General features: G+C 44.7%; 2 protein-coding genes and 1 pseudogene across 3 annotated transcripts; 1 reads left to right on the top strand and 2 right to left on the bottom strand.

Annotated features, from left to right (window-relative positions):
• Positions 1-27,912, top strand: part of LOC122435794 — a 115,295-nt pseudogene that overhangs the window by 71,830 nt on the left and 15,553 nt on the right.
• LOC122434978 (EKC/KEOPS complex subunit LAGE3-like) lies at positions 3,425-4,783 on the bottom strand. 2 transcript variants are annotated; one of them, XM_043458797.1, is made up of 3 exons: positions 4,391-4,783; positions 3,939-4,064; positions 3,425-3,737 (listed from the first exon to the last, which is right to left on the bottom strand). In XM_043458797.1, the coding sequence occupies exons 1-3, from the start codon at positions 4,714-4,716 to the stop codon at positions 3,599-3,601; spliced, it is 591 nt and encodes a 196-aa protein (XP_043314732.1). In that variant the 5' UTR covers positions 4,717-4,783; the 3' UTR covers positions 3,425-3,598. The 2 variants fall into 2 exon arrangements, with proteins under 2 accessions (XP_043314732.1, XP_043314733.1); XM_043458798.1 differs by having other exon boundaries at positions 3,948-4,064.
• On the bottom strand, positions 8,796-10,991 carry LOC122434971 (SUMO-activating enzyme subunit 2-like). The gene has a single exon (XM_043458788.1). The coding sequence runs from the start codon at positions 10,963-10,965 to the stop codon at positions 9,043-9,045; it is 1,923 nt and encodes a 640-aa protein (XP_043314723.1). The 5' UTR covers positions 10,966-10,991; the 3' UTR covers positions 8,796-9,042.

Raw genomic sequence — 27,912 nt, 5'->3', positions numbered from 1 at the left:
CAAAGGGATACTGGAAAGGGAAGTTATGAAACAAGAAAAGATGCAGGCTGGACCACATAGGTCTTTACAGTCCACTGAAAGGCTGTGGCTTGAACTCTTGAGAGGGAGCCCGCTGGAGGATTTGGAACTGAATAATTACAGGACCGGACAGGTTTTAAAGCAACCTAGCAGCTTCAGCAGTCCATGTATGGGATCAAAGTAGCTGAATGATTCCAAGTTTCCTGGCTGAGGGAGAATCAGATGAGAGTCCCATCCCCCTGGTGAACTGACTTCACCGTTCTCTGCCAGTTTGGGGAGCATTGCCTAGAAAGGGCTATCCCCAGTGCCCCTTCTGCAGCTTTTGCCCTTTTCTCCAGCTGCCTGTTGTAAACCCTCCCCTCCCTTTTTGGCGATTTACCCACAAAAACTCTCATTTGTCTCCTTTCCTAGCAATATGGCTTGGTGGTTTCTCACCTAAGAGACAATCCCTTAGCAAGAAAATTAAGTAATAAATAAAACTGTGCTACCTCAATTCAATAATAAAGACTTTGCTATTGCAAGTGAAAAAAGGAACAAATGAATACAAAATAATCACCTTGGTTTAAGTCACAGGGAGAGTCTCTGGGTCTGTGTAACTACAAGATATAGAGGTAGTTTCTTTCTTCAGGCAAGGCTGGATCCAACATTTGGTTCCCTGAGATCTGCCTTCTCGCTCCAGCTCCCCCTCTGTCCCTTGCCAGCCTGCCTCCCCTACAACTCCCAAAGTGTCACTGGTTGGATGGGATCACCACAGCTGGAGGAAAGAAGTGCTCTGATAGTTCAGGCCTGAGCCACATGCCCACTCCTGGAATTGGAGGTGAAGTCAACTCTATCATAATCATAATGGGCGAGAGAAAAAGAAAGGGGTGATTTCCCAGGGTGACAGGAGGATACCAGAACCAAGAGAAGGAAATGGATGCCAGGTGAAAAAACCCATAGATGTCCTTGATGGTGGTATAGACTTTTCATCAAATTAAAAATCAATTTCTAATATTTTTTTTTTTTTAAAACCAAGGTAGGAAAGATTCTTCTTTAATGTGAGCATCAGCCCTGCTTCTGACCCTCCCATCAGCTTCCATCCTCTGATGCTGGGGTTCCACATCCACTTCTTGGGGATGTCCTCTTCACAATGCCCCCTCACAGACCTTTGCTGAATTAGAGTTTCTAAGTAAGTGCTTTTTTTCAATGGGGAAATGGAGCAAACCACTCTATTCCAAAGCAACATCATTTCAAAAGTCATGATTCTTTATGAAGATAGCTAAGCAACATGGAAATCTAAATACTGAAATGATTCTCCCTAATGTCTGGTGATGACATTGGAGGGGGAGGCACTTATTCTGGGTGGTTATACTCAGCATTGTCCCACATGTTCATATGTTCAGAAAGTCCTGAAAGACAGGAATATGCCAGACCCAGAATTCTACAGTTTGCTTTCATTTCTTTCCATATTAGTTCACAGCTCTCTGGTTTGCTCTCTGATTGCCATATATTATTCCAGCAGGATGGAATTACCATGATTTAGTCAATGTTTCCCCCTGGATTTGCATTCTACCAATTTTTCACAATGACAAACAGTGCAGTGATTAATCCTGTGGTTGATTCTGCCTTGCTCACATATACAAGAAATTTCCTACAATAGATTCCCAAAACTGGGTCAAAGGATATGAGCATCTTGTAATAGAAAGTGCCAATCAAATGTCCAGAGAGATTTTACTATCACTCTGATACTGTATAGGACTCCTTGTTTTGTCTTCTGTGGTGGTCCAGTGGTTAACAATCTGCCTGCCAATGCAGGGCACACGGGTTTGATCCCTGGGCCAAGAAGACAGCACACGCCTGGCTCAACTAAGCCCATGTGCCACATCTACTGAGCTCACCCTGATCTAGAGTCCATGCTCCAACACAGGAGAAGCCTGAGCACTGCAATTAGAGAGTAGCCCCCATTGGCTGCAAGCACAGAAAACCTGCACACAGATAACAAGAGGTGGCAAAGCCAAAAATAAACAATTTTCATGAATAAAATTTTTAAAAGGAGTCTTTGTTTCCAACTACAGCCTTCTCAGACATTGACTATTTCAGTTAATTAAGTTCATCCTACACTAAGATCGGCTCTAGTCCTACAGAGCCAATCAGTCAGACACGACTGAGCGACTTTTACTTTCTTTTTCTTTGAACAAGTATTAATGGTGTCCCTTTTTATTTAAAAAACAATTAAAAAGTTCCTAGCTTGGAAGATAAAAAAAAAAAAAAAAGTAAGACCCAAAAGGATCAAACTGCTTCCAAGCATCTTAACATGATTTCAGAATAAAGCTCAAGAATACTTTTAGGAATAGAAAAATATCAAGCATGCAAGGGAAATTTGATAATGCTTAGCATCAAATGTCAAATTATCAGGAGGCAAAGAAGCAGGAAACTCCAATCCATTATAACAGAAATCAGTGTGCTGTTGTTCAGCTGCTCAGTTGAGTTTAACTCTTTGCGACCCTATGGACTGCTTCTCACTAGTGTTCCCTGTCCTTCACCATCTCCCAGAACTTGCTCAAACTCATGTCCGAGGAGTCATGATGCCATCTAACCATCTCGTCTTTTGTCATTCCCTTCTCCTCCTGCCTTCAATCTCTCCCAGCATCAAGGTCTTTTCACATGAATCAGCTCTTCGCGTCAGGTGGCCAAAGTGTTGGAGAGTTCATTTTAACAGAAATCAGTTGAAATGCATCAGTTGGAAAGGAAGAAGTAAATGTGTATTTATTTACAGACAAAATGATTGTCTATGTAGGAAGGTCAATGGGATCTACAAAAGAGCTATTATAATTAACTAATGAGTTTAGCATGGTTTCAGGATACAAGGATACTCTTGACAGTGCCTTGGACTGCAAAATCAAACCAGTCAATCCTAAAGGAAATCAGTCTTGAATTTTCATTGGAAGGACTGATGCTGAAGCTGAAGCTTCAACACTTTTGCCGGCAGATGTGAAAAGCTGACTCACTGGAAAAGACCCTGATGTTGGGAGAGATTGAAGGCAAAAGGAGAATGGGAGGACAGAGGATTACATGGTTTGACAGCATAACACACTCAGTGGACATGAACTTGGGCAAACTCCAAGATACAACAGGGACACAGAGCCTGGTTTGCTACAGTCCATGGGGTTGCAAAGAGTTGGACACAAGTCAGAGACTGAACAACAACAACAACGTTCTGGTATTATATCTTAATATATAAATGTAACTATAAAACTGACAAAATATTCCAAAATCAATACTGAATGGCAGTACACAACATTCTTATTCCCCCATTTCTTACATTGTCTTCACTTATGTTGTACTCCTTGAATATTGGGATCTCAGAATCTCCCTTCCAACCTGAAGATGAACACAGTATTCAGAAGTGAACAAACTAAAACTAATGTCAGAGACAGCATAGTAGCTCAGTTTTATTTTCTGCAGTTAACAATCACCAAAAAACTGTGTGGACATTGAGCCCCCAAACAGCAGCACAGGCACAAGGTGAAGCCCCATTAAACTGCTGCAGAAAGCAATGCCCTCGGGAAGGACACTTGAGGCTAGGGCACATAGGCTAGGTTTAAGGCCCTCTCCTGTTCCGAGACTGATCGAAAAGGGGGGGCCCAGAATGCTCCACGGTCTGCATCACCAGGGAAAGCTGCTCCTGAAAGAAGGCGACGGTCGTCTGGAGGAGGCCAGGGTCTTCAGCAGTCAATCGGCTAAAAGGGAAGGAAAATGAAATTCAAATTCCTGCGGAGAAGGAGGAAGAGGAGTATGTCCTCCCTCTGTCCCCGCACACCAACAAGCCCAGAGCACCACACTTTTCCTCTAGGCTTAACCCTCCATTATGGCTCTTCCCGAGCTTAGACTGGTCACCACTCACCACTCCCTCCCTCGCCCCAGCTCCCTTTAGTACTGACAGAACCAACATGCGGCCACTAAGGTAGAGGTCCCTCCGAACCGGCAATCTTAGCTGAGTACGTCGAGTCAGGAGGTGGCGGGCATTGTCCGCCTCCGCATGTGATGAGAAAGGCACTGCGAGGCTGCTGGTGGAGATACGGTTAAGGTACCATTCACACTAGTCATTTTGCCTGTAAGTCAGGTTCCCTGCTCACGGAGACCCACCTTCTCCTACAAGGCCGCCACTGGACACCCTGGTTATCACCTCCCGACCCTCTGGATCCTTTCGGGTTGCTTTCCCTCACCACCATACCCTGGCAGCCAGACAACCCCTGACCCATACCCTCCAGCCTCCCAGATTACCCTCCTCCTACAGTTTAAGCCCCATTGCCTGCATCCCCCCAAACCACCCCTAGCCCACACCCCGACCTCTGTGGCTGCTTGGCCCGCTGGGGCTCCTGGAATAGGATACAAGTGGTAGACTCGGGTACTCAGAACTCCGGCTCCGGGTGCAGCATCTCCACCAGGCCCTGGAACGTGACGTGCCCCCGGGATCTGCGGAATGGCAGCGGCTGCGCCACCTGACTCTCCGGCAGTGCTGGGGTCTCTGGAATCAGCCATGTCGCTGGAGCCGGCGGGGACTTCTCGACGGCCAGCTGGGTGGCCAGAGCCATCGTGGCCACCAGCACCACCCGGCACACCTTGGGGGCCATGTGCTGTGCCTGCTGCAGAGGCCACGGCGCCTGCGTCTTCATCGGCTGCCCTCATGGCTCCTCCACCGTGTGCCTCGGACTCCATCTTGAACCGCTCTCCTCCTCCCTCAGCGGTGGGAAAGACTGAACCGTCTCTACAAATCCCAGCCCTGTAATGCGACCTGATCGGCAGAGCGCCTGCGCACACACACCCTGGTCCTGCCTCACGATCAGTTCCCACCAATCATTGGTTCCCGCCATGAATGCAGGCTCTAGGGCAGTGGGCGCCCCCTGCTGAAGTTTCGCGTGTTCCTGAGCCATGTCGCCCCAATGTGCGTGCGCAGGCACACACCCACGTGGTCTGGGCTTTCTAAGTCAACCCTGCCTCAGGCCAGAAACCTGGTAAATGGCTCAACCGTGAGGCCTCTGGGTGGCGCTCCACTCTTCAGTGTTGGGGCTGCTCCTCAGTGTGCGTGCTCAAAAAGACCCTGCCCCGCTCCTCAGGGCATGTGACTGTTTCCAGTCTAAGCAGGGAACCTGGACACATCTCTCCCTCAGGGGCCCTCTGTCAGGTTGGGGGGACATTTGTAAGAATAGTCATGCTGTAGAAGGGAGCTCACTAGACCTAAAATGGACTAGAGGGCAAGGGGCTAAGCCAAACGACCCACCAGCGTCCTCCCTCTGCCCACTCCACATCCGTACCTGTGCTCTTCATCTGTAGTGAGAGCTAATACTTCTTACAGTCCATACGCTGAACTTCCGGATGTTCAAGCTGGGTTTAGAAAAGGCAGAGGAACCAGAGATCAAATTGCCAACATCCGCTAGATCATCAAAAAAGCAAGAGAGTTTCAGAAAAACATCTATTTCTACTGTATTGGCTATGCCAAAGCCTTTGACTATGTGGATCACAATAAACTGTGGAAAACACTGAAGGAGATGGGAGTGCCAGACCACCCAATCTGCCTCTTGAGAAACCTGTATGCAGGTCAGGAAGCAACAGTTACAACTGGACATGGAACAACAGACTGGTTCCAAATAGGAAAAGGAGTACATCAAGGCTGTATATTGTCACCCTGCTGATTGAACTTATATGCAGAGTACATCATGAGAAATGCTGGGCTGGAGGAAGCACAAGCTGGAACCAAGAGTGCTGGGAGGAATATCAATAACCTCAGATATGCAGATGACACCACCCTTATGGCAGAAAGTGAAGAAGAATTACAGAGCCTCTTGATGAAAGTGAAAGAGAAGAGTGAAAATGTTGGCGTAAAGCTCAACATTCAGATCATGGCATCCAGTCCCATCACTTCATGGCAAATAGATGGGGAAACAGTGAAAACAGTGGCTGACTTTATTTTGGGGGGCTCCAAAATCACTGCAGATGGTGATTGCAGCCATGAAATTAAAAGACACTTACTCCTTGAAAGGAAAGTTATGACCAACCTAAACAGCATATTAAAAAGGAGAGAGATTACTTTGCCAACAAAGGTCCATCTAGTCAAGGCTATGATTTTTCCAGTAGTCATGTATGGATGTGAGAGTTGGACTATAGAGAAAGCTGAGCACAGAACTGATGCTTTTGAACTGTGGTGTTGGAGAAGACTCTTTTTTTTCTGGCATTTTTAATAATCTTTATTACTTTTCTGATTCCAATCACAGGATATATACTCAGTAGAAAACTTGAAAAAGTCACAGAGGCACTAAAGGAAAATACAAAATATATCTCCACTTTTATTAAAGTTCTCAGAGAAAAGTTAGATGGCACAATAAACAATATATATAGGCTCCACTGAAATCCAATGTTAATTTTGTTTTTCTTCCTGTATTTTTTATTTTGCTGAGCCATTTAGAAGTTGTAGGTGTTGTGAGCTTCATCTCTAATCTCTCTCAAGGACAATGGCCTACATAACTATAAGAACAATACCACAGCTAAGAAATCCATTATCACCCAATTTGTTCCACTCTCAAATTTCCAATTGTCACAAGAATCATTTTACACTTGAGTTCTAGAATGTCACACATTCTATATTCACCCAATTATTTCCCCTTAATGTGTAACTCGCTTCTCTACTCCTCTGCTTCCTGTTGGTTGGAAGTCTAGATGTTAAATTCAAGTTACCTTTTTGGGGTGGGGAGGGGCCTAGGTGTTGGATCCTTCAAATCATCATCTCCTATCAGGAAGCACATACCAGGCTGTCCCATTAGTGATGCCTGGTTTGATCACTTGATTACAATGATGATAGATCAGTCTATTGTCAAGACAAAGAGCTTTACACTTTTCAAGTTTATATAGCAACATTTGAGCACTCCACAAAGATTCTGCTCCTTAGTAGCCTTTTAGGTTTTGCATCCACTGATGATCTTTGCCTGATCAGTTATTCCGTTAATGGTTCAGGCTCTCATTAAAACACGGAATCCTTTCATGGTACCTGCCAAGTATGCAGCATGATCTTTGGGAGAAGGGACTGTCTAGGTAAACTTGAGTCACCAGACTGCTCCCAATGAGGCTGGAATATGGTTTGTCAGACTGTTTCAGGCTGGAGCTGCTGGGGAAACATGCTTGTTGAGCCTTGCTTCCAGCTCCATAAACTGAGAAGACTCACCTGGGAAAACCATGAATACAAAGGCCAGATCTAAAGTACCTCCACACTCCAGGGACATAGTTGCAGTTTGGATCTTAGTCTAGTTAAACAAGACCACTGTGGTCATGCCTGCTTTGCTGATAAACCCAGATTTTTATAAAAACAGAAACGGCTGGAAAAGTAATAATAGAGTTGCTGCAAAACTGAAAACCGCTGCCAGGAGAGAAACACATTCTACAAATCACACTGGCATTTAATGCCACTATACATTCACATAAGAAAAAAAAAAAAAAAAAGAACATAAAATGCTGGAAATACACTGTTGATAACTGTGTCGAAAAAGGCAGGGTGGATGAGGTTTTAAGGAATGGGGAGACTTCCAAAATTCAGATTCTCTCGAGAACTCTTCAGATTTCAAAATTTCAAAACCGGAGATAACCATCAGTGACCAACCAGTTAACCAAAATTTGCTTCTGAGAGGGTATTTCAGGATATTCCACTTTTATCTGTAACACAGTTCTGTAATTTCAAAAAAAATTCTTTTCTGGAGGAAAATGAAACCTTCGTAAGCTGGATGGCAGAGTAAGAATTACACAACGGGGAACAACATAATGAATTACCAAGTTGAAATTTCATTGACTGTGGCCAAAAACACCAAGGCAGAGGTACAGAACAGGGAAAACAGCTTCATGGGTTTCTGTTATTTGAAAACTCCAGGCACATCTGCAGGAGAGCAGCCTAGGGGCCAAGGTGTTCGGAGGTCCAGGAGATGTGGGTGCTGATCCATCGGCCTGGCCTGGCCACATGTGCTGGTCAGAGTTGGGCCCGGAAGGGTACATGCAAGAAGGGCCTTGGATGACCTGGGGACACCCAGAGTGGAGGAGACTTGCCATGTGGAATCTCAAATCCACGACTCCAAGTTACTGGGGCTGAGCAAAGATCACTTGAATGTTCTCAACAGAAGGCCAACAGTTTACAATCATTTAAAAAGCAACATGCCTTTAAAAGCTAGCTGTCTTTTTAAAAGTACTCATCTGTGGTAAACAGTACTCATCTATGGTAATCCATTTCTGAGTTAATTTTCTAAAAGGAAAGAATATAGTATGCCTGCAGCAAATACAATGTATAAACCCAGTAAGGCAGCAGAAACACGAACTGTGCAGGCATGTATAACAAGTATGCAGATGTCATTTATTTGGTCCGCAAGTACAGTGTAGTTGTATTTGAGTTTTACAAAACATCAAATATAAATAACCTGAAACTGTAACAATACACAAAAATTGGCTTCTTACACAGACATACCAGGCAGTACAAGCTGAAAACTTGAGTAAATTAACAACTGTTTTACATTAATATACATAGTGCCAGTTAACATTTAAAAACAAGTTTCAATGCATAGCACTTGATACTTCTTTGAATCTGTTTCAGTAAGTTAAGAGTATGAAAATGGTTAGATCTAGGCTAAAAATAATTCTTCTTCTAACCAAAAATAAAGGCATAATATTTATAACCAGGTATCAACTTTACTAAACCACAATATTTTAAAGCTGTTAAATGATACCTAAGGGTATTTACATTAAAAAGGCAACATGCATTGTGTTGTTTCAGCTCATGGACTGGTTATGCACATACTTTGTTCAAAGGGTTTTAAAACTATATTCCTACTTTCAGTACAGCACACTGCAATGTTTCTAATAGTTCTAGCAAAATGAATGCTTTAAAGGGAGCAGAATCATCTTCAAGTCACTGGTGTCAATTTTTTCCCTTTGGAACAAAGGACGTAACAAATAACCTGGTTCTGCCCAGAAGGCCTTAATGGAGTAAGAGGTTCCGTTCAGAGGCAGTTCTGTTCAATCTAATGCTATAACCTCATCAAGCTCCTCTGCCTGCTCTATGCGTGACCTTTTCGCACTGACGCTCTCTTTCTCATCTAGCTTCCTCTTGCGACTTCTTTCGTCTTCACTGATATCAGCATTATTTGAGGGACCTTCTTCATCCGAATCAACTATGAGCACATCATCTTGCTCTTGTGCTGTGGATGTAGAAGGCTGAGCTCCGTCGTCGCTGCCATTGGTTATGCTTTTGGCAGCATCTTCAGCTTGCTTGGGCCCCACTTTTTCTGGGGCATCACCAACAACTTCAAATTCAACATCCTTTCCTAGGTCTTCACTATGAAGGATGTTGATCAATAAAGTGTAGTCCTGAAGGAAGTCATCTGCTTGAAGTCGGCTCCCATTTCTAATTCCAAATTCTGACAATTTCTTGTGATTATTAGCTTCTGTCTCTCCCTCTTCTGAAGATATTAGGATTGTTCCTTTTCCATCTTCAATTTGGACATCTGGTGCTACCATAGCAAATTTTTCTTTCACAATCTTATCTCGTAAGGTGAGAACAGTCACTTTATGAACATTCAGCTGCACAGTCACCTCTGGCTTGCTGGCACATACGTAACAGTTAGGGTTGGGAGCATCCAGTGCACAAGGCACAAGAAGCTTCTTTCTTGGGTTTGGTTGTTTATTCAAAAAAATTGTTCTACACTGGTCTATTTTTCCTGATAAAATCTTCAGTCCTTCCAATACTATCAACCCAGCAATCACTGCATTAGTAGTAGCGATAGCAGGAATAATGTTCCCTGCCATTGATTTGATATCGAATCTGGTCTTCATATTCATACTGAAAATATGCATCCTGAGATTTGCAGCAGAGGTGACAAAATCCATTGCAGATGGGTCATCCTTGTCCCATATGAGCTCAGCTCCATCCCCCTTTTCTGCTAAATGAACTCTCAAAGTCTCAATGCTCTTTGAAAAAAGACATGCATAGCTCTTGACATCTAGAACCTGCTGGTCTTTCAGACCTAACTGGGGTTCATTTTGTTGATCTGATGCACTGGTTTCTTCTCCTTGACTTTGCACTTCAGCCCAATCCAATGGAACTGGAGGTTTCCTTTTCCGCCATAGTTTGTCCATAGTCAATAGATCCCTGATATCATCTTTAAAAAGCTTGGTAAAAAGTTTCACTGGATCATATCCAGTTGATTTAGCCCATTCCTTGGTGGAAATACGTTTAATGTCACCATCTTCACTAGATGCTCTGGCTCTGGCTTCAGCTTCCATTGGTTCCCAGGAAGCTTCAGGGTCAGCTCTGTCAGGAGATACTTCTTGATCAGCATCTTCTTCTCCAAACAACTGGTTGAACAAATACTTCGCCCAGACAATGCAATGAATAGGTTCTGAAGGTGTGTTACGAATTGTACAGCCAGGAAAAGTTCTCTGGGTTGGTTTGGGATGACATTCGTAACACTCGGTCACACCCTTTTTGATAGTGGTTACTCGCCCAAGATAACCAGCAGTTCCACTCTCAATAAGAGGGACATCAGCTGCTAGACACATTCTATTAACATGGTTGCGGGCAGCTCTGTTATCTAAAGCATTCATAACCAATATAAATTGTCGAAAAAATTCCACGTTATAGTCAGGGTTCATGATGCTGTCATGGTAGGCTATGATATTAGCTTTCGGGTAAAACTGCAGTACACTCTCTTTGGCAACCTGGGCCTTTGATCTTCCAACATGTTTCTTTTGAAACAAAAACTGCCTGTTGAGGTTGCTGACATCAATAGTATCCAGATCAATCAGGTCGATGTGGGAGAAGCCAGTGAGCACGAGGTTTTTGAGGAGCTCGCAGCCGATGCCGCCCGCCCCCACCACCAGGACCCGGCCCCCGGCCACGGCCTCAGCCAGCTCCCGGGGCAGCCCCCGCGACAGTGCCATGGCGGGACGACCACGAGCCGCGGCGGAGGCGGGCTGGAGAAGACTCTTGAGAGTCCCTTGGGCTGCAAGGCGATCCAACCAGTCCATCCTAAAGGAGATAAGTCCTGGGTGTTCATTGGATGGACTGAGGTTGAAGTTGAAACTCCAGTACTTTGGCCACCTGATGCAAAGAGCTGATTCATTTGAAAAGACCCTGATGCTGGGAAAGATTGAGGGCAGGAGGAGAAGGGGACGACAAAGGATGAGATGGTTGGATGGCATTACCGACTCAAGGGACATGGGTTTGGGTAAACTCCGGCAGTTGGTGATGGACAGGGAGGCCTGGCATGCTGCGGTTCATGGGGTCGCAGAGTCGGACACGACTGAGTGACTGAACTGAACTGATATACTGTTTCATGTGCTTTCCATGTGTTCGTCCATCAAGTCAGTTTTCAGAGAGTATTGCCATGTCGGTATCCTGTCTCTCATGAGGCAGGTCTCCTTCACACAAATCACACACACCCACTCTCTCCCCAACACCAGCGGCTCAAAGTCTTGTGCATTTTGGTTTCTGCATTTCTTAAAACTATGATGACCGTAGTGCTCCATCAGGCACTGGACTTAAGTTGGGTGTGAATGGTGAGATCTGCAAAGGAAAATGATGATGCCAATGACAAATAATGTGTGTGACAAGAGAGTGACAGAAGTATGAAGGAAAGACACTGTATGATAGAATGAGTTTCTCAGAAAGCTTACCACTGTGACAGGTGCATGGTTTTTAGTAAGTGTGACAGAGGGAATGTGTGATTGGGACAGGAATTTAAAATGACAGAATGTGACGGGAAGAGACTAAAGTGCCGATGATACTGATAGCGGTAGCAAACCCCCAAGATGATGGGTGATAAATTAACGTGTACAGTGAATGGTGAATGGTGCCACTGGATTCATGGTCTCTCAAGGAGAACATTTAATTCTAGAACCAAGAGACACGGTTTCTTTCACTCAGTGCTTTGTGTAGTAGAAATTTTATTAAAGTGAATTTGATAGAAAAAGCTTCTGACATAGATATAATAATGGGGTAGAAAGAGAATGTGGTTTTCTAGTTTAAGCAGTGCATTATATACTTTTCTGCTAGCTGCTGAGAATAGATAAAAGGATGATTCAAGTCTATGAAAATTTTGCCCAGACCCTTTCCCATAGCATACATCTGAGGATGACATCAGCAGGATATTAACCAGAAGAAATGGGTTAACCCAGAGCTCAAGGCCATGGAAGTTTTACCCAGACCTTCTCCTGTAACATAGGTTCTGAGCTAAAAAAAAAAGCATGTCCTTGAGCAAGAGATTCTGCTGCCTACCAGGCCTCCGTGTCAAAGGAAAAAGAATGTGAAAAAGAAAGAATGTTCACCTCCTCCTTAAAGAGCCTTGGTCTCCCTAGCAACCTGGCTAAGTTAACCCTCTCACAGATACCATGACAGAGTGAGTGTGTGGCACACCGAGTGTCAGAGAAAGAGTCTAGGAGAGATCGGGTGTGAGAGTGAGTAAGTGTGATGGAAAAAGCATCATAGAGTGACATAAGAATATGACAGAAAGGGTGCATGTGACACATAATCTGACTCAGTATGAGAAAGCAAATCTGAGAGATAATATGTACAGAAGAAAATGGGTCTGGCACACATGTCAGAGTGTGTGTGACAGGCAATGAAGCTGACTGTGGGAGGCAGCAGCCTGGGAAGGTGGATCAATCCTCAAGGCCCATGTTTCCCTGAGGGCGGCCATCCCCAGGTCTCTGCCAGTTTGGAGGAAGTCAGCAACTTGACTTGGCTCAGATGCCCAAGCCATGTTCTTCCTAATGAGTTTCATCAGCAATAAAGCTGATACTTAGGTTGAAACACACGCAAGGGGGATGTGTCAAAGGCTGCAGATGGTAGGCTGGACCTGTTTGAAAGGAGTGGGAAAGGACTTGAAGCAGGCATGAATGGATGGTGTCAGTGAACTCCTTGTAGAGGAAATGATTCACGTGGTTCAATTTGTAAGTCAGTTCAGTTCAGTCACTCAGTCATGTCTGACTCTTTGCGACCCCATGAACCGAGCATGCCAGGCTTCCCTGTCCATCATCTTCTTTTCACAGCTATTTGAAAGGCCTCCTCAGACAGCCATTTTGCTTTTTTGCATTTCTTTTTCTTGGGGATGGTCTTGATCCCTGTACAATGTCATGAACCTCTGTCCATAGTTCATCAGGCACTCTGTCTATCAGATCTAGTCCCTTAAATCTATTTGTCACTTCCTTTGTATAATCATAAGAGATTTGATTTAGGTCATACTTGAATGGCCTGATGGTTTTCCCCACTTTCTTCAATTTAAGTCAGAATCTGGCAATAAAGAGTTCATGATTTGTAAAGCCACACACTTTCTTTCAGACTTTGGAAAGACAGATGGCACTAGTGGTAAAGAATCTGCCTGCCAATGGAAGAGACTCAACAGACACAGGTTCACTCCCTGTGTGGGCAAGATCCCCTGGAGAAGAAAATGGGAACCCGCTCCAGTATTCTTGCCTCAAAAATCCCGTGGATGGAGGAGCCAAGCGGGGTTAAGTTCATGGGTTGCAAAATGTCAGACACAATTGACACACACACACATACACATATACTTTTAATCCAGGAGGTTAGAGAAGTGGTTACAGTTCAGGACAGAGCAAGATAAAACATGAGGAGGACTTCCCTCTGGGTGTTCAGTGGGTGGGAATACACCTGTCAGTGCAAGGGACACTGCTTCGATGCCTGGTCTGGAAAGAGTCAACATGCCATGGAGCAACTGGGCCCATGCCCCACAACTACTGAGCCTGTGCTCTAGAGCCCATGTTCTGCAGTAAGTGAAGACATCGCAATGAGAAGTCTGTGCTCAGTAACTAGAGTGTAGATGCCACTGGCCACAACTAGAGAAAGCAGGTGGGCATCAACAAACACTAAGCACAGGCAAAAACGTATGAATAAAGTCAGCATGACAACAGGAGAGCAGGCCAGCTTCTCTGAGTAAAGAGCAGTGCAGAGCTGGGCTAGGGATCCTTTACAAAAGCAACTGGGAAGTAAAGCCTCGAGTCACTTACAGACGACTAAATGAGCTGTCTGTCGAAAGCTCCCCTGTGGGTGCTACAAATGGGGAGCCATGAGCTGATACTGTTACAGTTTTCATTGTAGGTTTCCAAGATATTAATAGGTTTTCACCCTCATCCCTGGAGACAAATCATGTCAGGGCAGAACCAGTGTCACATGGGTATGAGTAGGTGTGGACACTTTGGTCAGACATGTGGGAGGAAAGACCAAAGAAGGTACTGAGAAAGGGTCTAGCATGTTGACTTCCGCTGTTGTCCATCCTACAAGTGGAAACTCATGTATTAACCAGACCCAGCTGAAGGTCTGACATTAGGGCAGAAGGAGAGTCAGTGGGACGTCTAGGTGGCTCTGATGACACTGTGAGGACACCCTCATACACCCCCACTGAGTGGATTGGTCACAATTTCCCAGGAGCAGAAATGCTGGAGTTCAGGGATATGCAAGCTTCACTGGAGTCAGTCGTGCCAGGCTGCTCCCTTGTACACTGACCCATCTTTACTCCTAGCGCATCCTGTGACCTTTGAGGGTTTCCTCTTCTGTAACTAGCCTATTTGTATTCTTTGCCCATTTTCACAAATCATAATTGTAGTTGTCTTCTTGACGATTAGCAGGATATTGAAAATAAATATCAGTATATTCTTGATTTAATCTGCTATGGGATTAAAACAATGTTTAGGAAGTACTTACCTACTCCTAGCCCACAAGGATATTTTCTTACATTTTCTATAGTAGCTTTATTTATTTGGTAACTTAAGGAAGAAGTTTTCCTGGACACTGTTCCAGGCCTCCGTGGAGGCTCCAGTCCAGCCAGGACAGACTGTCAAGAAACGAAGAAAACGATGACACTAGGTAGCCTATGGGAAGGTGGTGAGAACTGTGGCCTGATGTGCAGCAGGAGAAAAGAGAGGGAGCACTTGGAGGAGTGGTAGTCCATTTTCAACCAGGTGGTTGGGGTCGGCTTTGTTGTGAAGCAAAGACTGAGTGAAGACTTGAGAGAGGTTTGGGAGTGTGAGGAGACCAGTGTGGCTGGAGCAGAGTGGGTGAAGAGGAGAGCAGTGGGACAGGGCCCGAGAGCTTGCAGGGAGGGGCTAGATGTGTAGGCCTCAGGGGACATGCTGAGGGCTTGTGCTCAGAGTGAAGAGGGAGGTGGTGGAGGGTGGCTGTGGGTTGGATTGTGTCCCTCGGGAGACGATGTTGAAGTCTCAAGCCCTGGAGACTGTCAATGTGACAAAATCATGCCATTTTGAAAAATTCACTGTGGTTTTACTGTTTCATTTCTGGCATTAATAAAAGTTATAAGTAAGAATCATGACCTAAGTGTCCTCTTATAGGACAATAATTTACAGAGGTAAATAATGACCTCTGATAAAAGCTTGGAAAACATTTTGAAGGCTGAGTGATGAAAATAGACTTCCCTGCCATTTTCAAGTACAACAGGACTAACCTGACTCACGTGGAATGCCCTACATCCATGTTCTTTGCTGCAAGTGGTTCAGCAGGTGGCTGTAACAACAACACTGCTTCCGGTCAGCCAAAACACGTCTTTTTTCTGGGTCAGAAACTAGCCTCAGTAGTTGGCAGTAAAATCAACGGCCCTGCCAGATACCGCAGATAAGGTGACCTTCAATACTGACATTAAAAAGCAACAGCAGGGGTCTGTTGTGCCCTCACCTCTCTTTTCCCCATGGCTGATGCTCCCAGCTGCCCTGGGTGCCGGATCAGCAGCGTCTCTAGGACATGATGTAAGGCAGGGACAACCAGAGTAGCCGGGGTTTGGGTTTGGGGGAACTAGGCCAAAGACACAGACCCTACAGCCAAGGGGAATCCTGGTGCTGAGGGAAAGGAGTAGAAGCCACGGGAACGTCTTCACCATGGTCAAGAATTAGGCCGATTACCACGAACGGTTTTACCTGACACTCCAGACCTAGCCCCCGATCTAAAGAAGGGTATGTTGGCCCAGAAGGCTAACCTGAGATGAAAGGGCCAGGAAACCTAACCTGAAGGTCTCTGAACTCCAGGCCCCTTGAGCACTGGCCTGTTACTCCACCAGGCACCTCCCTAATTTTCCAGCTTTCAAGTTTATTTTCTTGACCTGAAATTGCATTTATTATTATTTCTTTATTTTAATTGTGCCATTTGTTTTTATAAATTATATTTTTGAGACAGAGTGGCACTATGCAGGCTAGAGCAGGGGGCCCGATGGGAGAGAGCAGAACTGAGACACAGACCCCTCCCACATGGGCAATTCACTGATGGCAGATGGGGCACTGGAGAGCCTAAGGGACAGAGTGGCCTTTCCAGTCAAGGCTGCCAGTGACTGGAACTCCACAAGGCCAATTGTGAACCTGACCCCACTCTGGCACCACACACGGACATAGCTTCCTGGGAGACCTCTGTTTGGAAGGCAGGGCAATTAATGGAACATGTCCCTTCTGCTTGATCTAAGTCATTTGTAAATTATACTGTATTATAGAAGGGGCTGAACAGTGTGGGGAAAATCAGGGTGAAGAGGATTGACTTCCCACTGGGCTGTGGGGAGGGTGGTGGCAGGAGCCAGTCAGGTGAGAAGATGAGGCCTGGGCAGACTTGGAGAAGATTGAGGTGGCAAGGAGCTATATTTGAGAGTGTAGTCAAGGCAGGGAGAACAGACTATGCAAAAGCACTAATTCATCAGAAAGCCTGGAATGTTGAAGGTGCAGCCAAGAGGCCAGTGTGTTCGGCATGGACTAAACAAGAGTTAGCATAGCAGAGGAGATACAGAGGCAATGGGGTTCACAGATGAAAATGTGGGGCCTTTCTGGTCATTATAAGCACCTCTGCCTTATGTTCTGAGTGATAATAAAGCCAGTGAAAGGAACTGAATAGTGGAGACATATGTGGCTTACATTTTGAAAGAAAAGATCACTGTAGCCAGTAGAGCTGCTGGGTGCTGGTGGCTGAGATACTCAATCACCATCACCCCCAGGACCATTGCCACCATCCCTGGCAGCAGCACCTGTCTCCCTCCAGTGCACAGGGTCAGAGCTCTCTGGGTTCTGTCACGGCAGTCTCTATTCATGCACATGGAGGAACAGGAAAGGTCAAAGATCCCCTTAAAAGTGGCCAAAATATATGAAGCTCAGCCTGTGAAAAACCTGTGCATCAGGCCAGGGAGGATCACCAGTGATCTCTGGGAACTGAGACACGGAAGAGACAAGCTGTGCAGCTGCCCCAGCTTGCTGTCTACATAAACTGCCCAGGCCATGTCCTGTCGGTCCCCTGGGTGTTGAGGGGGGATTGCAGAGCACAGGCTATTGGAGCTGGCAGGCGGCAGACCAGAGAGAAGAGGGCGGCAGAGGGAGGAGAGAACCCTGCACATGGGCAGAGAGTCTGCTGGAGCCATAGTAGAAACTCTTCATTCAGGTGACATCATATACAGGACTCAGAGGGATCTTGTCTCAAACTCCCACCGATCAAACCTTAAGGCAAGACTCAACAGGATCAAAGTGTTTCTAGGTAAGTAAACAACATTACATTTTTAAAAGTTGTGGAATATACCTAGGGAAAAATATACCCATCACCCAAGGAAAACAGTATGCCAAGAATCAGAAATATCCAAACCATCATGAGGAGAGAAATCAATTGATAAAAGGCATCTCTATTGGAAAGGAAAAAGTAAAACTACCTGCAGACAACATGATCGTCTATGCAGAAAATCAAATGGAATTTACAAATTGTTGACAAGAACTAATCAGTGAATTTAATGAATTTGTAGAAAAAAAGATTTAAGAGAGTGTGAACTCCCCACACTGAATTACTCAACATAATTGTCCCAGCACTTTTCTTCACTGACTTGAAATAAGTCCAGTCAGCCAAAAAATTCTTATTTTAGGGTGCCTAGGTTTTTTCTCTCTTCATGCAAACTAAGTTTTTTATTTTAGTAGGAAACCAAGCCAACTATGACAAGGATGTTGGGAAACCAAAAATCTGGTAGCAGGTATATTTTCTGAAGAGAAATTGTGTTTAAGAGTCTTAAAAAAAAAGAGTCTGTTTCCTGTCTTTTGTTATGTTTTGCTGCATCTCATGGTTTGTAGGATCTTATTTCCCTGCCATGGGACCAAACCATGCTTCCTGGAGTGGAAGCCTGGAGTCCTGACCACTGGACCACCAGGGAATTCCCTGTGATCAAAAGTCTTAAAAAAGAAATAAAGAAGTAAACATTTAGTTCAATATTTCTAACTTTTGGAATATATTAATACTTTAAGGAAAGAACCATCAATGGAAAGAATTATATACATGAATTGCACTGAACCATAAACCACATTAATAAAAAACTGGAAACAACTTAAATGTTCAATAGTTACATTGTTATTTTTGTTATTTTTATTTAAAGACTCAATTTTAATTTTTTGGCCACGCTACATAGCATGTGGGATCTTAGTTCTACTGCCAGGGATTGAACCTGCAGCCTTTGCACTGGAAGTGGAAAGTCTTAACCACTGGGCTGCTTGGAAAGTTCCCAATAATTACATTATGATGAATCTTATATCTATTCAATAACACATTTTTGAAGAGCTTTCAGAAAGTGGAAAAGCTAGTATATTAAATGAAAAAAAATCAGGAGAATATTTAATGCTAAACTTGATAAGATGAAAAGAGGGGACAGCAGAGAATGAGATGGTTGGATGGCATCACCGACTCGATGGACATGAGTGTGAGCAGGCTCAGGGAGGTGGTGATGGACAGGGAGGCCTGGCGTGCTGCAGTCCATGGGGTCCCAAAGAGTCGGACAGGACTGAGTGACTGAAATGAACATTACATGCTGTTATAAATTTATTTTTTTTTTTTACATGCTGTTATAAATTTAATGTGCAAGTACAACTAGAAAATATTATTTAATTTGATAGCATTTAGTACTGAACATAGGGCTCGATTTTCATTTTCCTAAATTGTTTTCAATTACCTTGTCCTACTGGAATAACGGAATTTCAAAACCTTCCATCTAACACTAGAACAGAGATATAATTTTTTTTTTAATTCCAGAAGTGCATTAGCTGAAAAGAAACTGAGACACAAAATAGTAACTTAGATTTATTTTCTGCTGAATAAACACTGAAGCATCCCACTCCTCAAGCAGCAGGGAAAGAAAGCAAGTGAACCAAGAGATACCAAAGGCCAGTACAGGCAAAAAGATAAACTCAAATAACAAAGTGGCGATTACTTGATAACAAAGTGGCATAGTTAGAATTCCCTATGCCTTGCCCAATAGGGGACACAAGGTTAGGCCTCAGCCCCTTTCCTCAGCTGAGGCTTGGGGAGGTGGGAGCCCAAGGCACCGAATCTTCTGAATCACCAGGGAAAGCTGATTGAGGAACGGGTTGATGGAAAGTCAGATGAAAGCAAGGTCTTCAGCAGTCCATCTACTAAAAGTGGGGAAAATAAGGTTAAAGGGGAGATCATTCCTGTAAGTCCAGGGTACCAGCCTCCCTCCTTATACCAAGCCCCTCAGTGTCTCCATCATAGCACTCTTAAGAGGGAGCTCAGACCACAGCACCTGCCGCCCCCCCACTCCCCAAGGCAAACTCTTCTAGAACTGACACAATTAGGTCACTGCCATTCACTGCAAATTCCTTCCAAATCAATCCTTGGTGGTGTTGGGCATCTGGGAGCAGAGATCTGTAAGCCTTAAGGCACTCTGAGTGTGCTGGGAGAGACACGGTTAAGGCACCGTCCATTACAGAATTTGTTGGTATCTCGGGCTTCCTCACACCTAAGAGGCCCATTTTTACCCCAGGATGCCCATGCTCCCAACCACAACCTGTGACCACCTTGAGCTGCCTCCCTAACCCTTCGGTCCATCTTCCCCACTCTCCAGGCTCTTTGGGCCTTGACAACCTCCCTTCCTTCCAGGCTGCCCACTCCTGCTGCCCCGGGTCGCCCACATGCTCCCTTCTATCCCTTCTTCAGGCTGCCGGCAAGTTTCCCACCACCATACCACTGACCGTGCCCAGGGAGGCTCCATGAAAAGGATACAGCACCACTTGTCCACGTCTAGGCCTTAAAGCCAAGGACGCTACATCTCCAGCAGGTCCTAGGCCACCTGGTGCCCGCTCACCCTGGGGACGAGCTACAGCAGCTTCCATCGCCGCTCTTCCTCTGCCAGGCCCACCCCGGCCTTCTGGGGCCCGGTGACCATCCTCACCTTCAGCCCTGCCTGAACCACTCTGGGAAGCAGGTGTTCTGGAGCTATGCTGGTCATCTCGGCCCTCTGCACCACCTGCGCCACCACCCGACGCCTGCATGGCTGCCGCGCGTCTCCCTCAGACGCCAACATAAGGTGCAGAGAGACTGAGCCCCTCACAAAGTCCCCCACCTTCTACGTAAGGATGCCAAAAGTGCGCCTTCACAGGCTCCCCTCAGGGCGTGTCCTCCTCACACCAGATTGGTTACTGCCCAGACTGCCCGGCCACCCACCCATGGGCCACTATGGAGACCCCGTGGGGCTGGAGGGACTCGGCTCCTTCACAAAGCCACACTCACTTCAGGTGCCCCTGATGCGCCTGCACACACAGGCCACTCCAGTGCTGGCCTAGACAGCGTGGAACGGACCCCTCCAAGTGTCCACAGGGACACCACCAAGACACAAATGACGGCTTTCCAGGCTCAAGTCCTAAAGCTAGTTCCACAATGCAACTTTGATTGCTCCAACATATGCCATAGAAGGGTCTCACTAGAGTAAGGTGGGATTAAGGGTGAGGGGCCAAGCCACACAACCCACCAGCATCCTCCCTCTGCCCACTCCACATATATACCTGTGCTCTTTGACTGGAATGATAGCTCGCATTTCCCATGGTCCATGAGCTTTCATGTGTTCGTCCATCACATCAGTTTTCAGACAGTATTGCCACGTCAGTATCCTGTCTCCTATGATGCAGGTCTCCTCCATACAAATCACAAACACCCACTATCTCACCAACACCAGCGTCTCAAAGTCTTGAGCATTTTGATTTCTGCATTTCTCAAAACTGTGATGACAGCAGTGCTTCATCAGGCACTAAACTTAAGTTGAGTCTGAATCGTGAGATCTGCAAAGGAAAATGATAATGACAATGATGAATAATGTGTGTGACACAGACAGTGACAGAACTATGAAGGAAAGCGAGTGTATGATAGAATGAGTTTCACAGAGAGTTTACCACTGTGACAGGTGAATGCTTTTGAGTGAGTGTAAGAGAGTGAATGCATGATCAGGACAGGAGTTTAAAAGGACAGCATGTGACACAAAAGACTTAGATGCAAAATCCATGACAGAGGGAGTGTGTGACAGAGTGTCAGAGATACAGTCTAAGATAGGGTGTGAGAGAGAATAAGTGTGATGGAAAAAGCATTATAGAGTGACACGGGAATATTACAGAAAGAGTGCATGTGACAGATAATCTGAATAAGTATGAGAACGTAAATGTGAGACAATATGTGTGAAAGAAAATGGGTCTGTCACACATATCAGAGTGTGACAGGGAATGAACCTGACAGTGGGAGGCAGCAGCCTGGGAAAGTGGGAAACTTCCAGATGTCCAAGCTGAGTTTAGAAAAGGAAGATGAACTAGAGGTCAAGTTAGCAACATTCTATGGAATATAGAGAAAGCAAGGGAATTTCAGAAAAACATCTGCCTCAGTTTCCTCAACTATGCTAAAGCCTTTGACTGTGTAGATCAAGACAAACTGTGGAAAGCTCTTAGAGCGATGGGAGTAGCAGACCATCCTGCCTGTCTCCTAAGAATCCTGTGTGCGGGTCAAAAAGCAACTGTTAGAACCCTGTATGGAAAAGCTGACTGGTCAGGATTGAGAAAGGAGCATGACAGGGCTGTCTGCTGTCACCCTGTTTGTTTAATCTATATGCTGAGCACATCATGAGAAATGTCAGGCTGGATAAGTTACAAGCCAGGAGAGAAACACAGCTGGGAGTAACATCAACAACCTCAGATACATGGATGATACTACCACTCTAATGGCAGAAAGCAAAGATGAAATAGCCTCTTGATGAGGGTGAAGGTGGACATTGAAAGAGTTGGCTTAAGACTAAATATTAAAAAACTAAGATCATGGCATCTGGCCCCATTACTACATGGCAAATAGAAGCAGAAAAGGTGGAAGTAGTGACAGATTTCCTCTTCTTGGGCTCCAAAATCACCCTGGATGGTGACTGCAGCCATGAAATCAGAAGACAATTGCTTCTTAACAGGAAAACGATGACAAATCTAGACGGGCTATTGAAAAGCAGAGAAATCACTCTGCTGACAAAGGTCCATATACTCAAGGCTATGGGAAAGACTAGAGATGTCTTCAAGAAAATTAGAGATACTAAGTGAACATTTCGTGCAAAGATGGGCTCAATAAAGGACAGAAGTGGTATTAACCTAACAGAAGCAGAAGATATTAAGAAGAGGTGGCAAGAATACACAGAAGAACTATACAAAAAAGATCTTCACGGGGACTTCCCTGGCAGTCTGGTGGTTAAGACATGGTGCTTCCATTGCAGGGGGCTTGAGTTCAGTCCCTGGTTGGGAAACTAAGGTCCCACCTGCTTCACAGTGTGGCCAAAAATAAATAAATAAACAAATTAAAAAAAAATCTTCACGACCCATATAATCACAATGGTGTGATCACTCACCTAAAGGCAGACATCTTGGAATGCAAAGTCAACTGGGCCTTAGGAAGCATCACCACAAACAAAGCTAGTGGAGATCATGGAATTCCAGAAGAGCTATTTCAAATCTTAAGCGATGATGCTATGAAACTACTGCACTCAATATGACAGCAAATGTGAAAAACTCAGCAGTGGCCACAGGACTGGAAAAGGTCAGTTTTTGTTCCAATCCCCAAGAAAGGCAATGCCAAAGAATGCTCAAACTACTGCACAATTGCACTCATCTCATACACTAGCAAAGTAATGCTTAAAAATCTCCAAGCCAGGCTTCAACAGCATGTGAACTGTGAACTTCCAGATGTTCAAGCTGGATTTAGAAAAGGCAGAGGGACCAGAGATCAAATTGCCAACATCTGTTGGATCATCAAAAAAGCAAGAGAGTTCCAGGAAAACATCTACTTCTGTTTTTTCACTATGCCAAAGGCTTTGACTATATGGATCACAACAAACTGTGGAAAATTCTTCAAGAGTTGGGAATACCAGACCACCTGCCCTGCCTCCTGAGAAATCTGTATGCCAGTCAAGAAGCAACAGTTAGAGCTGGACATGGAACAACAGACTGGTTCTGAATTGGGAAAGGAGTACATCAAGGCTGTATATTGTCACCCTGTTTATTTAACTTATATGCAGATTGCATCTTGTGAAATGCTGGGCTGGATGAAGCACAAGCTGGAATCAAGTTTTCTGGGAGAAATATCAATAACTTCAGATATGCAGATGACACCACACTTGTGGCAGAAAGAAAAGAGGAACTAAAAGGCCTCTTGATGAAAATGAAAGAGGAGAGTTAAAAAGTTAGCTTAAAACTCAACATTCAACTGGGAAGACCCAGAGGAATCGGGTGGAGAGGGAGGTGGGAGGGGGGATCGGGATGGGGAATACGTGTAAATCTATGGCTGACTCATATCAGTGTATGACAAAACCCACTGAAATGTTGTGAAGTAATTAGCCTCCAACTAATAAAAAAAAAAAAAAGAGTAAAAAAAAAAAAAAAAAACTCAACATTCAGAAAACTAGGATCATGGCATCTGGTCCCATCACTTCAAGTCAAATAGATGGGGAAACAATGGAAACAGTGAAACAGTGACAGACTTTATTTTGGGGGCCTCCAAAATGGTGATGGCTGCAGATGGTGACTGTAGCCATGAAATTAAAAGACACTTACTCCTTGGAAGAAAAGTTATGACCAACCTAGACAGCATGTTAAAAAGCAGAGACATTACTTTGCCAACAAAGGTCCATCTAGTCAAACCTATGGTTTTTCCAGTAGTCATGTATGGATGTGAGAGTTGGACTATAAATAAAGCTGAGCACTGAAAATTTGATGCTTTTGAACTGTGGTGTTGGAGAAGACTCTTGAGAGTCCCTTGGACAGCCAGGAGATACAACCAGTCCATTCTAAAGGAAATCAGTCCTGAATATTCATTGGAAGGACTGATGTTGAAGCTGAAACTCCAATACTTTGGCCACCTGGTGTGAAGAACTGACTCATTTGAAAAGACCCTTATGCTGGGAAAGATTGAAGGCAGGAGGGAAAGGGTACGACAGAGGATGAGATGGTTGGATGTCATCACCGACACAGTGGACATGTTTGAGTAGGCTCCAGGAGTTGGTGATGGACAGGGAAGTCTGGCGTGCTGCAGTACATGGTATTGCAAAGAGTCAGACATGACTAAGTGACTGAACTGAACTCATGGTCTTCTCAGTAATCACGAACGGTTATGAGAGCTGGACCGTAAATAAGTCAGAGCACCAAAGAATTAATGCCATCAGACTGTTGTGCTGGAGAAGACTCCAGAAATTCCCTTGGACAGCAAGGAGATGAAACCAGTCAATCTTATGGGAGACCAACCCTGAATATTCACTGGAAGGATAGATGCTAAAGCTGAAGTTCCAAAATTTTGGTCATCTGATGCAAAGAGAGAACTCATTGGAAAACATCCTGATGCTCGGAAAGGTGGAGGGAAAAAGGAGAAAAGGGTGTCAGAGGATGAGATGGCTGGACAGCATCACAGATATAATGAGCATGAACTTGGGCAGACTCTGGGAGATGGTGAGGGACAGGGAGGCCTGGTGTGCTCCAGTCCATGGGGTCGCAAAGAGTCAGACGTGACTGGGAGACTGAACAACAACAGCTGCTGAAGCCACATTCTTCCCAATCAGTTTCATCAGTAATAAAGCTGATATTTAGGTTGAAACACATGTCAAAGTAGATGTGTCAAAGGCTGCAGATGCTAAGCTGGACCTGTTTGAAGGGTTGGGAAAGAACACGCAGCAGGCATGAGTGGATGATGTCAGTGAACTCACTGTAGGGAAATCATTCAGGTGGTCCAATTTGTAAAGCCATGTACCTTCTTTTGGGCTTTCCTGGTGGTGCTAATGGTAAAGAAGCCACCTGTCAATGCAAGAGACACAATAGACACAGGTTCAACTCCTGAGTGGGGAAGATCCCCTGGAGAAGGAAATGGGAACCCACTCCAGGTTTGTTTTTCCCCATATGGATATTCTACAACCATTTGTTCAATAAGACTATCCTCCCTCCATTGAATTATCTATACTCCTCTGCTGAATATCCACTGACCACATATATATGTCTGGAAATGCTTCTGGACTGTCAGTCTTGTCCCATGGATCCACAGCTCCAGTACTGGACATGCAGAGTAAGTTATGAAATTAGGCTGTGTTAGTCTTTCAGTTTGTGCATAGTCACAATTCTTCAGGCTATTGGCCACTTCTGTTCTCACATAAATTTCAATATTAGCTCATCAGGGAATTCTCTGGTTGTCCAGTGGTTGAGACTCTACCTGACAATGCGAGGAACACAGGTTCAATCCCTATTCCGGGAAGAGCCCACAAGGTGCAAGGCCACTAAGCCTACGTACCACAACCACTGAGCCTGTGCTCTAGAGTCTGCCAGCTGCAACTACTGATGCTGGAGTGACTAGAGCCTGTGCTCTGCAACAAGAGAAGTCACAGAGCACGTCCACAATCACCACAACTGGAAAAACTCCATGTATGCAACAGCAAAGACCCAGCCCAACCAAAATTACATAAACAAACAAACAAATCTTTTAAAAAAGAATCTGCCTCACAATGTGGGGGATATTGCTTCCATCTCTGGTCAGGGAACAAAGGTCCTACATGCAGTGGAGCAACTACTGAGACTGGGCATCGTGACTAGAGTGTCTGTGCACTGCAACAAGAGATACTGCATGACACAATGAAGTTTCCATTCCCCAGATTAGATCTGATGCAGCAAAATAAAGAAAGTAAATATTTGTTTAAGAAATCAGCTCATCAATTTCTACAAAAATATTTGCTGGCACTTTGCGGGAGTCTACAGATGAGTTTGGGGGAAACTGAGGCCTGAACAATATCAGTTCTTCTCATCAGACGTGATTGAAGAACATGAATGTGATACATCTCTGTATTTTTAGGTTTTCTTCAATTTCTCCTATGGTTTTCACATGGAAATTTGTGTGTGACAAATTTTCTTAAATGGACCTTAATGTTTCAAAAAGGGAGAGGAGCCCTGTGTGTCTGGATCCAAGTAGGCAATGGGGTATGAGAAAGGGAAGTTATGAAGCCAGAGAAGATGCAGGCTGGAGCACATAGGACTTAACAGGCCACTGAAAGGCTGTGGCTTGAACTCTGAGAGGGAGCCCACTGGAGGATTTGGAACTGAGTAATTACAGGACCTGACAGGTTTCAAAGCAACCTAGCAGCTTCAGTAGTTCATGTATGGGGTCAAATTTAGCTGAATGATTCCAAGTTTGCTGACAGAAGAAGGAAGAATCAGATGAGAGTCCCATCCCCCTGGTGAACTGACTTCACCATTCTGGGCCAGTTTGGGGAGCATTGTCTATAAAGGGCTGTCCCCAGTGCCCCTTCTCCAGCTTTTGCCCTTTCCTCCATCTGTCCATTGTAAATACTTCCCTCCCCCATTGGCGATTTACCAACAAAAACTCTCATTTGTCTCCTTTTTTACCATATGACTTGGTGGTCTCTTGGCTATCCCTTAGCGAGATCCTATTAGCAAGAGAGAAAGAGCGAGTCCCTTAGCAAGAAAATTAATACATAAAACTGTGGTACCTCAATTCAATAATAGTGAAGACTTTGCTATTACAAAAAAATGGAAGAAATCAATAAAAAATAACCACCTTGGTTTAAGCCAAAGGAAGAATTTCTGGGTCTATGTAACTACAAAGTACAGAGGTAGTTTCTGTCTTCAGGCAAGGTTCAGGCAAGGCTGGATCCAGCATTTGGTTCTCTGAGATCTGCCTTCTTGTTTCAGTTCCCCTTCTGTCCCTTGCCAGCCTGCCTCCCCTACAGCTCCCAAAGTGTCACTGGTTGGATGTTATCACCATGGCTGGAGGAAAGCAGTGCTCTGATGAGCCACCTGCCCACTCCTGGAATCAGAGGTGAAGTCAACTCTATGATAATCATAATGGGTGAGAGAAAAGGAAAGGAGTGATTTCCCAGGGTGACAGGAGGATACCAGAACCAAGAGAAGGAAAATGGATGCCAAGTGACAAAACCCATGGATGTGCTCGAAGTTGGTGTAGACTTTTCCTCAAATTCAAAAATCAATTTTTATTTTTTTAAAGTAAGATAGGAAAGATTCTTCATTAATGCAAGCATGGGCCCTGCTACTGACCCTCCCATCAACTTCCATCCCCTGACTCTGGGGGTCCACATCCACTTTTGGGGGTGTCATCTTCCCAATGCTCCCTCACAGACCTTTGCTTAATTAAAGTTTCTAAGGAAGTGTTTTCTTTCAACAGGGAAATGGAGCAGACCATTATTTTCCAAAGCAACATCATTTCAAAAGTCATGATTGTTTATGAAGTTATTTAATCAACAAGGAAACCTAAATACTTAAATGTTTTTCCCTAATGTCCACTGATGACATTGACAGTTGAGGGGGATTCATGCTGGGTGATAATACTCAGCATTATCCCACATGTTCATATGGTCAGAATGTACTGAAAGACAGAAATATGCAAGACCCAGAATTCCGCAATTTGCTTTCATATCTTTCCATATTACTTCCCAGCTATCTGATTTGCTCTCTGATTGCCACATGTTATTCCAGCAGGCTTGACTTCCCCTAATTTACTCAACATCTCCCCCTGGATTTACATTCTACCAAATTTTCACAATGACAAAC

This window comes from Cervus canadensis, chromosome X (assembly GCF_019320065.1).
Source record: "Cervus canadensis isolate Bull #8, Minnesota chromosome X, ASM1932006v1, whole genome shotgun sequence".
Classification (NCBI taxonomy): domain Eukaryota; kingdom Metazoa; phylum Chordata; class Mammalia; order Artiodactyla; family Cervidae; genus Cervus; species Cervus canadensis.
This window is presented reverse-complemented; position numbering and strand designations above follow the sequence as displayed.